This window comes from Uloborus diversus, chromosome 1, assembly GCF_026930045.1.
Source record: "Uloborus diversus isolate 005 chromosome 1, Udiv.v.3.1, whole genome shotgun sequence".
Taxonomy (NCBI): domain Eukaryota; kingdom Metazoa; phylum Arthropoda; class Arachnida; order Araneae; family Uloboridae; genus Uloborus; species Uloborus diversus.
This window is the reverse complement of record NC_072731.1, coordinates 191,940,218-191,953,583: the sequence shown is the minus strand read 5'-3', so window position 1 is coordinate 191,953,583 and position 13,366 is coordinate 191,940,218. Positions and strand designations below refer to the sequence as shown.

Below are 13,366 nucleotides of genomic sequence, written 5' to 3'. Positions count from 1 at the left end.
CATTAAGTACCGGTACTGCATTATAAGCACTGAACAGTAGATGTCGTAAACTTAATTATAATTTTTAAAATGATGAAGATGATAGTTTATGCAGTGTGGGAACACCCTAATTTCTGCCTGTTTAAGCCACATTGAAAGAGTATCTTCCATTTTCATGATGTTTGTATTAAGCTCAGACAGTACTCTGCGAGCTTCAGTATTAAAACTAAGTTCTGAACGTTGACGGATTTCCTTTTCTTTAATTTTAATTGTACGTATCGAAGATAAAATCACATCTAATTTCCGTGCTACCTTCGAAGCACTTAATAATTGTTCAAGCATATAGAGTTTCTTTATTGGTCAGAAACTGTCTCTTTTTCTTTCCTCTGTCGCCAACTTCAGATGTTTAGAGCTCGTTCGGGAGCCATTCTATTTTATCAACGTTCATATGTAGAATGAAAAAAAAAAAACGTTAAGAATCGGAGGATTATCTGTATAAACTAAAGCAAGCGTTGTTTACACTAATACAGTGTGTGAACTTCCGCTTTCAGTGATGCTAAAGGGATGAAAGTCCACTCACGAAACCAATATTTAATGTCAACTAAACCCATTTTAAAACGCTCCATAGCTCCTTTACAAAAAAAAAAATTCATGTTGCAGCTGAGCAATTTGCGTCAGCAATAAAACATTCATTACTCATGAAAAATTCGCGTTGTAGCCATTTCGGCTAAGTCGGATCGCGTTGTAGCGGGATCCGACTGTAGTTGGCTAATTGTTTTCAAATTTGTTGAAAATGCTGAATTTGAGCTTTCATTTCGCCTTTATAGCCCCTTAGTATATCAAAATGAATATTGCTAGAGTCAAATGAGCACTGAAAGGTTAGTAGCATAGAAGTCCCTACTCAAAATCATTGGCAAATCAGCAAATCCCTTCCCAAATTTATTTTGAAGCAATGCAGAAGCGTCTTTAGAAAAAATAAACATTTTCATTCAAAAATTATTGTATTGCATTTATTGACTTAGCCAGTGAAATATTAACAGCAACCATTACAATTAGCTGTCCATTTGCAGAGTGGCAACGACAAACGCATCACCGATATCAGAAACATTATTGTTTTTCCTATCTCAAAAAAGGCCCGAAGCATCTAAAGAAGTTTTCACTTCAGAAATGTTATATAAGCTTAAAAATGCGTTCTGGAGAAGAAATGCACTGATCTGGGTGAGGATCAAATTAACGCACCTTCAGATTACTTACTCAGGAGTCGGATTATGAAACTCACGCGCTGCTGACAGCACAAACTGAAGTTCGCAGTTCAAAATAAAAGCAACTTGGTAAAGGAACTGAAAGAAGTGCATGCACTTTATTCCAAATGTCGGTGAGGTGACGGTGTCGCGAAATGAATGGTTTTTTCCCACCTCAAAAATGCTCAGAGCCTAAAGATGTTTTCACTTTAAAAAAAAAAGAGAGAAAGAAGAAGAAACTCTTCAGTCTTCGTCCAAGGATTCTAACACCAATTTTTTCTATTCGAGAGAGTGACAAAGAGCGTATATTGATTGACTATTGAGTGATGTTTACAATTAAAGAGGGAAAAATTTGCAATAGATTCTCCAAAACCTGTAGATTTCAAGAAACTGAGAGGGTGGCGACATTTTTTCCAGATGATGTCATAAATAAACTTCAGCCGAATGAAATTCCAAACATTGTTCATTTCAAGCACATAACTTTTAGGTTAATATGGTTGAATAAATTGAAACTTTATACTTCTGATTTCAATTACATTTTCAATGAAAAATGTAATTATTTTTTTAAGATTAAAGTTGCATGCGAATTTTTGCTTATAGTAATACATTTACTTGTATTAGTCTTCAAATCTTAATTTAATGAGTAAATATTCTGAATACCTGTTTCTATTCATTCACATCATTATTACTTGCTTTTATTTGCTATTGTTAAAGGTAAATTCGAAAAAAGAGAATTAAGATTTTAATGTCTTCCGATTCACCCCCACCTGCGGAGTAAATTGGAACACCACTACAAAATTATGCACATAAATAAAAACTGATCAATTTTTTCGGCCCATTCAATAACTTTTTCTGTTTTTATAGCTTTTTTTTTCTTTTTAAAGAAAACCTAAGCAGTAGCGTTAAATTCCATATGAAGATTAAGTTAGAGATTTGACTTTTTGCAAAACCTATATGAATTACTCTCTTTAATCAGTTCCTCAACTTTATTATACACTCTCCCCCCCCCCCTCTTTTTTTTTTTTTTGAAATAAAGCACTTAAACCTAAAATTCCAAATCAAAACTGAACAATGGCTTATTGGTTGATATTGATTAGGTTTAATGGTTTTAGTGTATGCCAAAATTACCTGGTAAAATAATGAAAAGAAACTAAAGAAAAAAAATACAAGGTAAAATGATTTTATTTTCTACTTTAAAATAAATACATTTATAAAAGAAAGGAATAAAATATACACAACATTGGCAAACATTTTAAAATTCATTTGAGCAAAAATATAAAATTTTTTTTTTCTTTCGTCAAATGAAAGGGTGTAATTTATATACAAGAAAAACCATGAAAATGAAGTGTAATTTCAACTAGCTCTACTGTGAAGACTTCAATTCCATGAGATGAAAATTTTCTTTTATTAAGAAACTAATTAAATTGTGAGGTAAAATGTATAAATACAACATAATTATTTCTCCGCAAACAAACATTTCCGCATTCATTACAAACTGATGAATATCATATATTTTTGTAATGATGAAATTTAAAAAATTGAAAATCATTTACTCTTGGGGAAATAAATATTGGCATTGTTTTTGTTTTAAATGAAAGTTTTTTTCTTCTATTTTTTTCAGGCTAAATGGAAGTGCCAACAACTAACTGCGCAATTTTCTCAACCATTTGCAGCTTTTGCTACAACTATTTGCTATGTTCAGTAAAAAGACAATCACTTACAACGTCCCCAAAATCATTAATTTTTCAAATAATAATTTATAAATGCAATTTGCACACACATGAATCTTAGAGACATTGTGATAAAGCAGTTTTAAACTTTCGATATACATTACCATTTGAAACCAATCAGATGACAACTTTAAACAAGAGCTCATGAAACATCATTCACCTCATATTTCGATACCGAGAGAATTTTGAAGAACACTTTTTTCTACATTAAATTTGAGAAACTTCCATTTATCTATAAAGTTTCGAATTCTGTAAAATTTCACCCCAACATTTAAATACTTTAGTCAAAACATAAAATCGAAAAAAATAAATGAAAAAAAAATTATAAAGCATTTTATTAGGACACATTTATCAAGTTAGCCAACTAAAAAGAAAAAGCAAAAGTAATTTTACCCGTTGACTGGGTATGATGAATTATTTCATCAATAGCTTAAAGGGGGGTGATAATATTTTGTCATACAGCAACACTACTACTGCAATGAAATTTTTTGTCATTTCTTCTCATTGTGAAACAAGTTGAATAAAAGTTTACTCCCAGTTAAAAGGTTTAAAATAATGCTACCAAACAATAAATTTGTAAGCAGCGAAAAAAATATCATTCCTATGGTGTAGTAGTAACTAAAAACACTAGCACAGACAGAATTACCATCTGTAGGAATTTTTTTGATTATAACAGTCCTATCATTTTTTTTTTTTTTGGATTGGCAATAATGTTAAAATAGAAGTCCCAGGGGGTGTCTTTCACTCCTCTCTCCCCTCCCGCCTGCTGCATAACTGGTGTGCATAAAGTATTCAACAGCAAATTGGAGTTAATTTGCTCGTTATTTTCATTACTTAATGGATTATCGGCAGTAGCAAGCAGTCAATTCTGTGGATTATTGGAGTTGACTGTATTTTGCAATTATGAATAATGATTTTATTTAGCAACTTGCAGAATCACTTTGAAATAATTTGTCATCATTGTTCAAAATGCAGCATACATGCATTGGATTGCTTAGTTCTATAAAGAGAACCTTTATTACATTCCTTCTTTACAATAGTCAAAAATATGAACTCTCACTTCAAAATCTTCCTTTTTCCGAACCAAAAAATACATATGCAATCTTTTTTCCGGAAAAATAAAAAATATGACATTATCTATCTTAGCAATATTGCTAAAAAAGAGAAAACTAAGGGAAAAAAACGTACTCAGCAGGAACATTTAACCAGTGCCGATTTCACTGTATAGTTGAATTAAATAAAATATTATGCTTCCAGCACAATATATATTTTATGTTATTACATCAAAATTCATTTATATCTTGTACTCTGTATGGAAAATTAGCAGTATGTGTGATACAAAATCAAACATTTATGAAATATGCTAAGATAGAAGTATTTCTATTAAAGTGATTATGAGGATTAATTAAAGAAAATTATTTTTTTAAATGAAACTCCTTTCAAGAAGGTTTTATATGTAATTTTAAAATCAAAACAGGCTGCCACCAGGCCCGCTGTTTAAGCGGTTATGGAGTGGTTAATTGCCCTCCCCCCTGGCTTTGCAAAATTAATATTTTTATATACAAATGGGTGTGGTTTACCGATAAAGCTTGCATTCAGTATACACCCTTTAACCCTCAGCTCCAGTGTTGCCAGATTGGGCGGGAATGTTCCCATTTTGGTGAAATCTTGTGCTCTCTGGGGAAATGAATTTTGAGGGGAATTCTTTGGGGAATTTTTCTTTTTTTTCTTGGTAAAAACAAGAAAAAAAATATCCTCAGGAAAAAAGTTTTTTTTTTTGTATTTAAATTTGCGTATTTACATCTGATAGTTACATTGTTAGTATCAAACAGCGTTAGTTTAGCTTTGCTCAGGTTTATGGAATTTGCATTTCACATTATGTGGAACATTATGTTACGGAATTCGCATTAATATTCTGCGTGAGTAACTAGCTGATACGCGAAAATGATAAAAATAAGTGACTGTGATGAAGAATGTTCTTTGATAAATATGTGCAAACTCATAGCGTAAATGCACAGAAGCAGAGTAGTAAAGTAAAGTCAAGTAGAAAAAAATATTTGGATATTTTCTTATGTATTGGTTGGTCCGGGCCATCCAATAAAATCCAATGTGAGTAAAAGTCCTTTCTTGATGTTGGGGAATTTCGGAAGAAAATTTGGTTATTTGGGGGAAAATAATTTCAAGAGAAAAAAATATCATAGGAAGTCTATTCATTTTATGAAAATATTACTGGAAAAATTATTTTTGAACTTGGGGAATTTTGATAGAAAACCTCGCTTTTTGGGGAAAATTTGGAAGAGAAGTGGGGAAATCTGGATTTGACCATCTGGCAACACTGCCCAGCCATCAGAACAATTTCAAAAAAAATGAGGCACGGCTGTCATGGAAGCTAAATAATAAACTTCTCCATAACAACTCTTAAACCAAAATGTGTGCTACATTAAATCTCAAAGAAGGGGGGGGGGGGGGGGGGGGGTAGCTTTAAAAATGAGAGGGAGAGGGGAAAGATCTGTAAAAATGGAACCTGGTCCTTGATTTAGTTTTTTATACTAATACACTCAAAATGACCATTTCTGCACAGTAAAAATAATTCTGAGTTGAAGAGTTCTTCTTCATTTATCTCTTCTGCTCAGACCAAAAGAGTAAATTAAGAGAAATGAACAAGGCAAAACCAGAATTTTGAATGCCAAAAACTCACACTGGATAAAAGTTCTAATGGCAAATGAAATGAATTAAAATTAAAAAAAATATATTTCGCAAAAAAGATGAGCATTTTAAAAATACTTTTAATATTGAAACTTTTTTTTTTCCAAATATTTAGAAAGTTTTTTTTTTTTTTTTTAACCCTAACATCATGAATCTTGTTACAAACACCAAACATGTTGCGAAAGAAGTAGTTAACACTTGTCCCTTATTTTTATTACATTGAATCACATCTAGTATTTACATGCCACTGATTGTTTAAAACAATTTTCTGTAAGTTTTAAATTGTGTCCAATATTCATGATTTTATTAGTCACAGGTATAAAATTTATCTATTACTTACAAATGTCACCAAAAGTAAAAAGCCATAACTTTTTGCAATCAAGATTTGGAACCCATGATTCAAAATAACAAAGATGATGCAGCAAACTCTACTTAAATGCCTCTCTCTCTGAATGCAAAAATATTTGTATTAATAAAAAACTTAAATCGGATTTTTTGCACACTGTGAAGGCAATGTCACAAAACCAGAACTCTTACATATTTACAAGAGATGAAGATTTTACAAGTATTATATCACAGAACTTTATTAAATAAAAAAATTGCTTCTCAATATGATTTTTGCATTCAAATTCAATCGCACATTATGTTACAAAAATCTAGATTAAAATATGTACATAATATAAGATATTCATTTAAGTCATTTAACTTGCATAATTTCTTTAAAAAAATATTCCATCCGAGCTCCTTATGGTGAAAAACGAAACTAGTGATAATATATATGCAATGATTTAAGTTGAAACTGAATCCACAAGGTCTTAAATATCTACAAATACAGTATCCTGATTACCCGCAGGTCGTTTTACATTTTTTTTCTTAAACTGTCATTAAGTGTTTTTTAAACTTATGGTTGTGTTATTGTTTGTTTTTACCTTTTACATTTATTTTTTACATTCAATGTTAGTAGATGCAATGTAGTAATGTTTTTAGCTATGATTTAAATGTATGTGTGAGTGTTATTCATATTTTTTAGCTATTGTGTATACAGTAGTACAGGTTTTTTACCTCTTATTTGGATTATCCGTGGTAACCGTGCGACCCTATTTAGCGGATAACCGGAAGTTTACTGTATTTCAAACATATGGCAGTAAAATCTTTCCATTAAATGAAAATTGGAAGTCATAATGTCAATCTTCTCTTTGAGTCATTAAATGATAATTTCTTTTTAAAGAACACTCTGCAATATCGGAGTTGAATAAACAATTACAAATGTCAATTCGAAGTCTTTTATATACAAGTCCGTTTCAATAGCTTGGTACGATGGATACTTTTAATTTCAATTATTTTGTCTGGAAGAATTTCTCAGATCATATGTAACCTCAGAAATCTCACAGAAAGTAAATGACTGGAAAAGCTCGTAGGCACTAAAGGATGGTAGATATCATTTACGATTCTTCAGGTTTGAATAGATCCATTCTAGTCCTTGATATAGTCTAAAAAGAAAATTAAAAAACAAATTTTATACAAATGTATATCAAAATACGTTTAAGCATTATGCAAAAAAAGCAAATTCAAATAAAAACTAAAGGACAATTTTTTATGATTTTAACTTTTAAACATTAAGTTACACATTGAAATTGATTGAACTTGTTTAAACAGTGGGTTGATGATAAAAAACGTAATAAAGGCAAATCACACAGAGACAGTTCGGAGTTCAGGAAATTCCATCAATACCACAATACAGTTATATGAAGCATGCGTTTCTTGTAAGCCACAACACAAGATTTTTTCATTGTTTAACTTGTGCCTTATTGTTTCATATTATTAATAGAAACATTACATATTCTGAAGCTGCAAAGAGCTATTCAGTATAAAAAAATAAAGAGTTATGCAATGGAAATAGCATTAGCTCTATATTTTAGAAATTCCAAACTACAAGATGTAAAATTTTCAAAACTAACTTTCAAAACTAAATTTTTCAATGTTTATCACCGGCAAGAATTTAATAGCACTTTTTTTTTATAAATTAGACACAAAAGGAAACTCCCTATGCACCACATAGTATCACATAAGGCCAGAAGGTAAGAGGCACAACAATACAAAATACACAAAATAAAATGAGCACAACATACAATTAACAACGAATAGAGAAAAAAAAAACACACACACACACATACAAAAAGGTCAAACAACTGAATAAATAAAACGTTTAAAAAGAGAAAAAGTTTCGACGCTCTGAACCAGAGCAGAAGGAACAGGAGGCCAAGAAACAGACAACTTCCTCAGCTCCCGAATAAGAATTTCTCTCTGGGGGTTAAATGGATTGCAATGAAACAAGTGTTCTGGATTTTCAATATCCTGTCCACAATCACACACGTTACTAGTAGAAATATTAAATTTATACAAGTATTCTTTGAAATTACCATGCCCAGTAAGAAACTGAGTGACAAAAAAATCAGTTTTGAGGTGTTGCCGTTTCAACCTAAAGAAAATAGTGGGAAGGAAGCGCTTGGTCCATTTTCCCTTATTTGAAGACAAATACTCTGAATTCCAATCCTTAGTAGCTTTCTTAGAGTAGAACAGTTTCCAGAACGAGGGAGGATTAGCTACATCTAAAGAAAAAGGTAAACGAGTAGCCTCTTTTGCTAAAGCATCAGCTCTTTCATTTCCTCGAATTCCTGAGTGGCCTCGCACATGGGTAAAATCGACACAAATATCGTGTGAATTAATATCACTTGATGTTGTTATTTCTTATTTTACTTTTTACTCACAAAGGTACTTATCCAATTTAGTAAGATCTTAATTAGTCTGTAAATAATACTTTAGTCAAGTAACCTGTTTTTAACTTCGAGCATTAAAACACTTTTTTTTGAGAGAGAAAGAGAGAGAGGATGGGGGGGGGGGGGAGAGAGAAAAAATTAGGATAGTTTTTTTTAAAGAAATTTCTTTCTGTTTTTCTTTTTTTTATACATATATTTTTTTCCTTTGCTTAAATCCTTCTACAACATTTACACATATTTGAACATGAAACAAATTTTTACCAACATTTTCCACTTATTCAGATGTCACATAAAAACTCAAGGTAACAAACTCGGGGATGGTTAAAAAGGAAAAAGGATATTTTGGTTGTCTGTACCCCAATAGCAGAAACTTTCTAGCCAGTCTGCAACACTATTTTGGGCAGTTGAAAATAATCTGCAGCATTACTATTAGTTTTATTTTAAGTTTTCATACAATACACAAATCTTTTGTAAAGGTCAAGACTCAGAAATTTTCCAACTCGCCAGTGGCCACTAGACCCGAAATACTTAGTGGCCACTACTGTCGTAGAGTTTTAAAGTATAAAAGGGGTAGGGCGGAGGTCAGTTTCCACTACTCTCATAAAAATAAATAGAACTCTGAGCACTATGAAAAACTATTTTTCTATACATACTTATTTAAATATGGAAAGTTGGCAGGAAACTGCATTTTAGTTGAATGTTTTAGTTTATTGCACAGCTTCCAAAGCAATGAGGATCAAATACAAATTACATTCTCATTTTCAATGAAAATAATTTTAAAAAAGACATGATTTATTGTACATTTTATGTTATCTTCAATAGTTTGTATTGAGGTAAACATTAAATTCTGTTTTTGGAAACTTAGGCAAGGCAAGTAATAGTCTAGTCTCTTTCCATCTTGCGAATGACCAAACATGGCGTCTACACGAAAAATTCATGATTATAAATAGATTTTTGAATTTGTTACACAAAAATAGTAAAAAGTAAAAATCCTTAAAAAAACTATAATTTAGATGAAATGTTTTTAGCACAGAGTTTAAAGCAATGAAGATAAGGTAGTAACCTAAAGATAAATTTTTGTATTTTTCAAGACAATAATTAAGAACTATCTGAAAAAACTGGCTCATTTTGCATAATTTTCAACAGTTTGCATTGCAATAAACATCCAATCCCGTTTATGAAAGCGTAGGCACTTAGAGTCTTGCGTACCAACATCTTAGAAATGACCAAATTAAGATTAATTAAAATTTCTGAATTTGTTGCAAAAAAGTAATTTAAAATCCTCATGAGAGTACACTTTAGTTGAAAAGTTTTTAGCACTTTTGCATCCAAAGCAATAAGGATAAAGTGGAATTTTTAATATAATTTTTTTTTATTTCTCAAGAAAATTATTTTAAAAAAAATAAAATAAAAAAAAGATTTTCTGCACATTTTAAGTTATTTTAATTAGTTTGCAGCAAAATAAAACATCCAATTTCGCTTTGTTTATCGCATCTACTTCGATCTTGTGAATGACCAAATATGGCGGTCATGTTTCTAGCTGAAATGCTGAAGCATCCATCGACTTTTCAGACAAAAAACAATCTTCAACTAATCTTGGCCAAGTTGTATTCCATTTTTTTAATTTTATTTTTTTATTTTTTCTTTCTTTCTTTTCGTTGTTTGGTAAAATTATCTGCAAGCAGCTGAAAAATTTGTGACGCACGTCTCGCCTCTCACAGTTTCTGCTACCGAGGTCTGTACATTCGTAAGTGCAGATGCATGTAAGGGGGGGGGGACAGCATGCCAAAAAATGTGTTTTAGTATTCATTCTGGGGGGAGTAAAATTGAAATTTATGCCCAAACTTGAGTGAAAACATTTGGTGAATATATTACTTCCCATACACTAGGGTGGGCCGAAAAAACTTTTTTTTAATTTCAAAGTTGTAATAGCGCGGAGAAGTTGTGAATTATAAAGACAAAAGAAGGAAAAAAAAGACTTATGGAAACTAATGGAGACTAATGAGCGGCACTCGACGAGAGAAGACATAGCTGTTTTCCCCGCAGAAAGTGATATAAAATCCGCTCATCAAATAATAGCCCAAACAGATTTATCGATTCCCTCAAGGTCAGAATCATTAATAACTGGCTCCATTGAAGAAAGTAATAGTTTTCGATTTGGACTCATTGAATACCCCAACTTAAGCAATAACCCAAAAGGAGTGCTGGTAGCATCTACGCTTGTGGATCTTTCTAAAGACGTAATTCCTGTGCGAGTCGTCAACGTGAGTGAAAGGCCAAAGAATATCCGGAAAGGTGAAGTGTTGCCAACTTGTACTCCAGTAAACTGCATCATTAGAAGAATCAATTTCCCAGAGACTGTGTCTTCTGAGTCCTTGACATCGAAGTTAATTGGGAGTGCGCCATTATCGAAAGATCAAAGAACTGCTGCGGAACAATTGGTGGACGACTTCAAGTATCTGTTTTCATCTACATCGGAGGATGTGGGCCAGACGAATTTAACGTAGCATAGGATCTACACTAGAGAACACCCCCCAATTAAACAGCATTCAAGACGACTACCGTTCGCCAAGAAGGAAGAGGTTGAAACCCTCCTGAAAGAGATGAAGGAGAATGATGTAATCGAACCTTCATCCAGTCCTTGGGCCTCTCCCATCGTCTTGGTCCGAAAGAAAGATGGCTCCACCAGATTTTGTGTCGATTACCGACGACTGAATGAAATCACCAAGAAAGACAGTTACCCTCTTCCACGGATAGACGACACCTTGGACACTCTTTCCGGACACAAGTGGTTTTCGACCCTGGACTTGAAGAGCAGCCACTGGCAGGTTGAGATACGCCCTGATGACCGAGAGAAGACAGCGTTTACAACTGGACAAGGCTTATGGCAGTTTAAAGTGATGCCCTTCGGCCTCTGCAATGCACCAGCTATGTTCGAGCGTCTTATGGAGACAGGGTTAAGAGGACTTTCCTACGAATCCTGTCTGGTCTACTTAGACGATATCATCATCGTGGGACGCAGTTTCGAAGAACATCTGGCAAATCTTAGAAAGGTGCTGCAGAAACTTAAGGAAGCCAATCTGAAGTTAAGCCCGTCCAAATGTAATTTGTTCCGCCGGGAAGTGAACTACCTTGGTCACATCATCTCTTCTGAGAGTGTATAAACCGATCCAGAGAAGGTATCTGCGGTCAAGAGTTGGAGTAGTCCCGAAAACATCCATCAGCTGCGAAGTTCCCTGGGGCTCTGCACGTACTACAGGAAGTTTGTGAAGGGTTTTTCCAACATTGCACGACCTTTGCATAAGCTGACGGAGAGCAAGCAAAAGTTTGATGGTCCAAAGAATGCGAAGATGCATTTCTACGACTGAAGGAAGCTTTAACATTAACGCCTATTCTCTCATATCCTCAGCCTGGAAAATCCTTCATCCTGGACACTGATGCGAGTCACGAGGGCATCAAAGCTGTTTTATCCCAAGAAATTGACCGCAATGAACATGTCATTGCTTACTGGAGCAAATGCTTATCAAAGTCGGAGCGAAATTACTGCGTCACCAGAAAGGAGTTACTGGCCATAGTGAAAGCTGTAGAACACTTCCATCATTACCTCTACGGCCGAAAATTTCTTCTTCGGACAGATCATGCCTCGTTCACTTGGCTTTTGAACTTCAAGAATCCAGAAGGCCAGATAGCCAGGTGGATACAGCGGCTCCAGGAATATGACATGGAGATCAAGCACCGAAAAGGGTTGTCTCACGGTAATGCAGACGCTTTATCAAGGAGACCCTGTCCTGAGAACTGCAATTATTGTTCTTGAATCGAGAAACAGTATGGAACGACTAGCCCTACTGCCTATCAGGTGACAGTGACTCCAACATCACCAGAACCTGATCCATGGAGTGACAACCAAGTTCGAAACGATCAACTTGAAGACCCTGACATAAAACCAATTTTGGAGTACATGGAGAGTGACAGTCAGCGACCTAGCTGGCAGTACGTTTCCATCTTCAGTCCTGCAACAAAAAGATACTGGGCTTTATGGAACTCGCTCCATTTACGGAACGGCGTGCTACACCGAAAATGGGAACCTGACGACGGCAAAACATATAGGTGGCAGTTACTACTTCCCCGATCAAGGATTCCAGATGTTCTGAAAGAAATACATAGTAGTGCGACTGGAGGACATTTTGGTGTCTTGAAAACCGTCAATAAAGTTCGGGAACGCTTCTTCTGGAGCAAGGCGAAGGATGACGTGGAGAAGTGGTGCCATTCCTGTGACGCCTGTGCTGCTTGTAAAGGACCGAAGAAAAGAAGCAGAGGGAAGCTTCATCTGTACAATGTTGGAGCTCCTTTCAAACGAATTGGGATCGACATCCTGGGTCCTCTACCAAGAACTGCTGATGGGAACAAATACATTCTTTTGTTTCCATCGACTATTTCACCAAATGGCCCGAAGCGTATCCCATTAGAGATCAAGAAGCTACCATCGTAGCAGAGACTCTAGTCCAACATTGGATCTCGGGATATGGAACACCTTTGCAGATTCATTCCGATCAAGGGAGGAATTTCATCTCTGCTGTGTTTAAGGGCCTATGTCAAATTTTCGGAATTGAGAAAACTAGGACAACACCATCCGACGGAAAGGTCTGTCACCCAAATTGCAGTTGCATTGGGATGGACCCTACAAAGTCCTTAACCAACTAAATGACGTCGTAGTGAGGATCCAAAAATCACCTAATGCAAAACCTAGGGTTGTACATTATGATCAGTTAGCCCCATACTACGGCCATAGCTCATGAGTATTTACGTAAACAACCATGGTTGATAACATAAAAGTTATGGATAATTTTTTTTTGCTTTTAATGTTTAGTAACATTTCTTGTTATTGTATTTCCTATGCATTATTGGTTATTATTTAATGTGTGTATTTGTGAAC

General features: G+C 34.1%; 1 protein-coding gene across 1 annotated transcript in view; it reads right to left on the bottom strand.

Moving 5' to 3' along the window:
- Positions 1-2,395: 2,395 nt before the first annotated feature.
- The window catches only part of LOC129234106 (ADP-ribosylation factor-like protein 5B), an 86,814-nt gene continuing 75,843 nt past the window's right edge, over positions 2,396-13,366 (bottom strand). Inside the window, exon 6 of the mRNA XM_054867998.1 lies at positions 2,396-7,146. Within this exon, the coding sequence (XP_054723973.1) occupies positions 7,095-7,146 (52 nt within the window). The 3' untranslated portion in view covers positions 2,396-7,094. The remainder of the gene's footprint in view (positions 7,147-13,366) is intronic.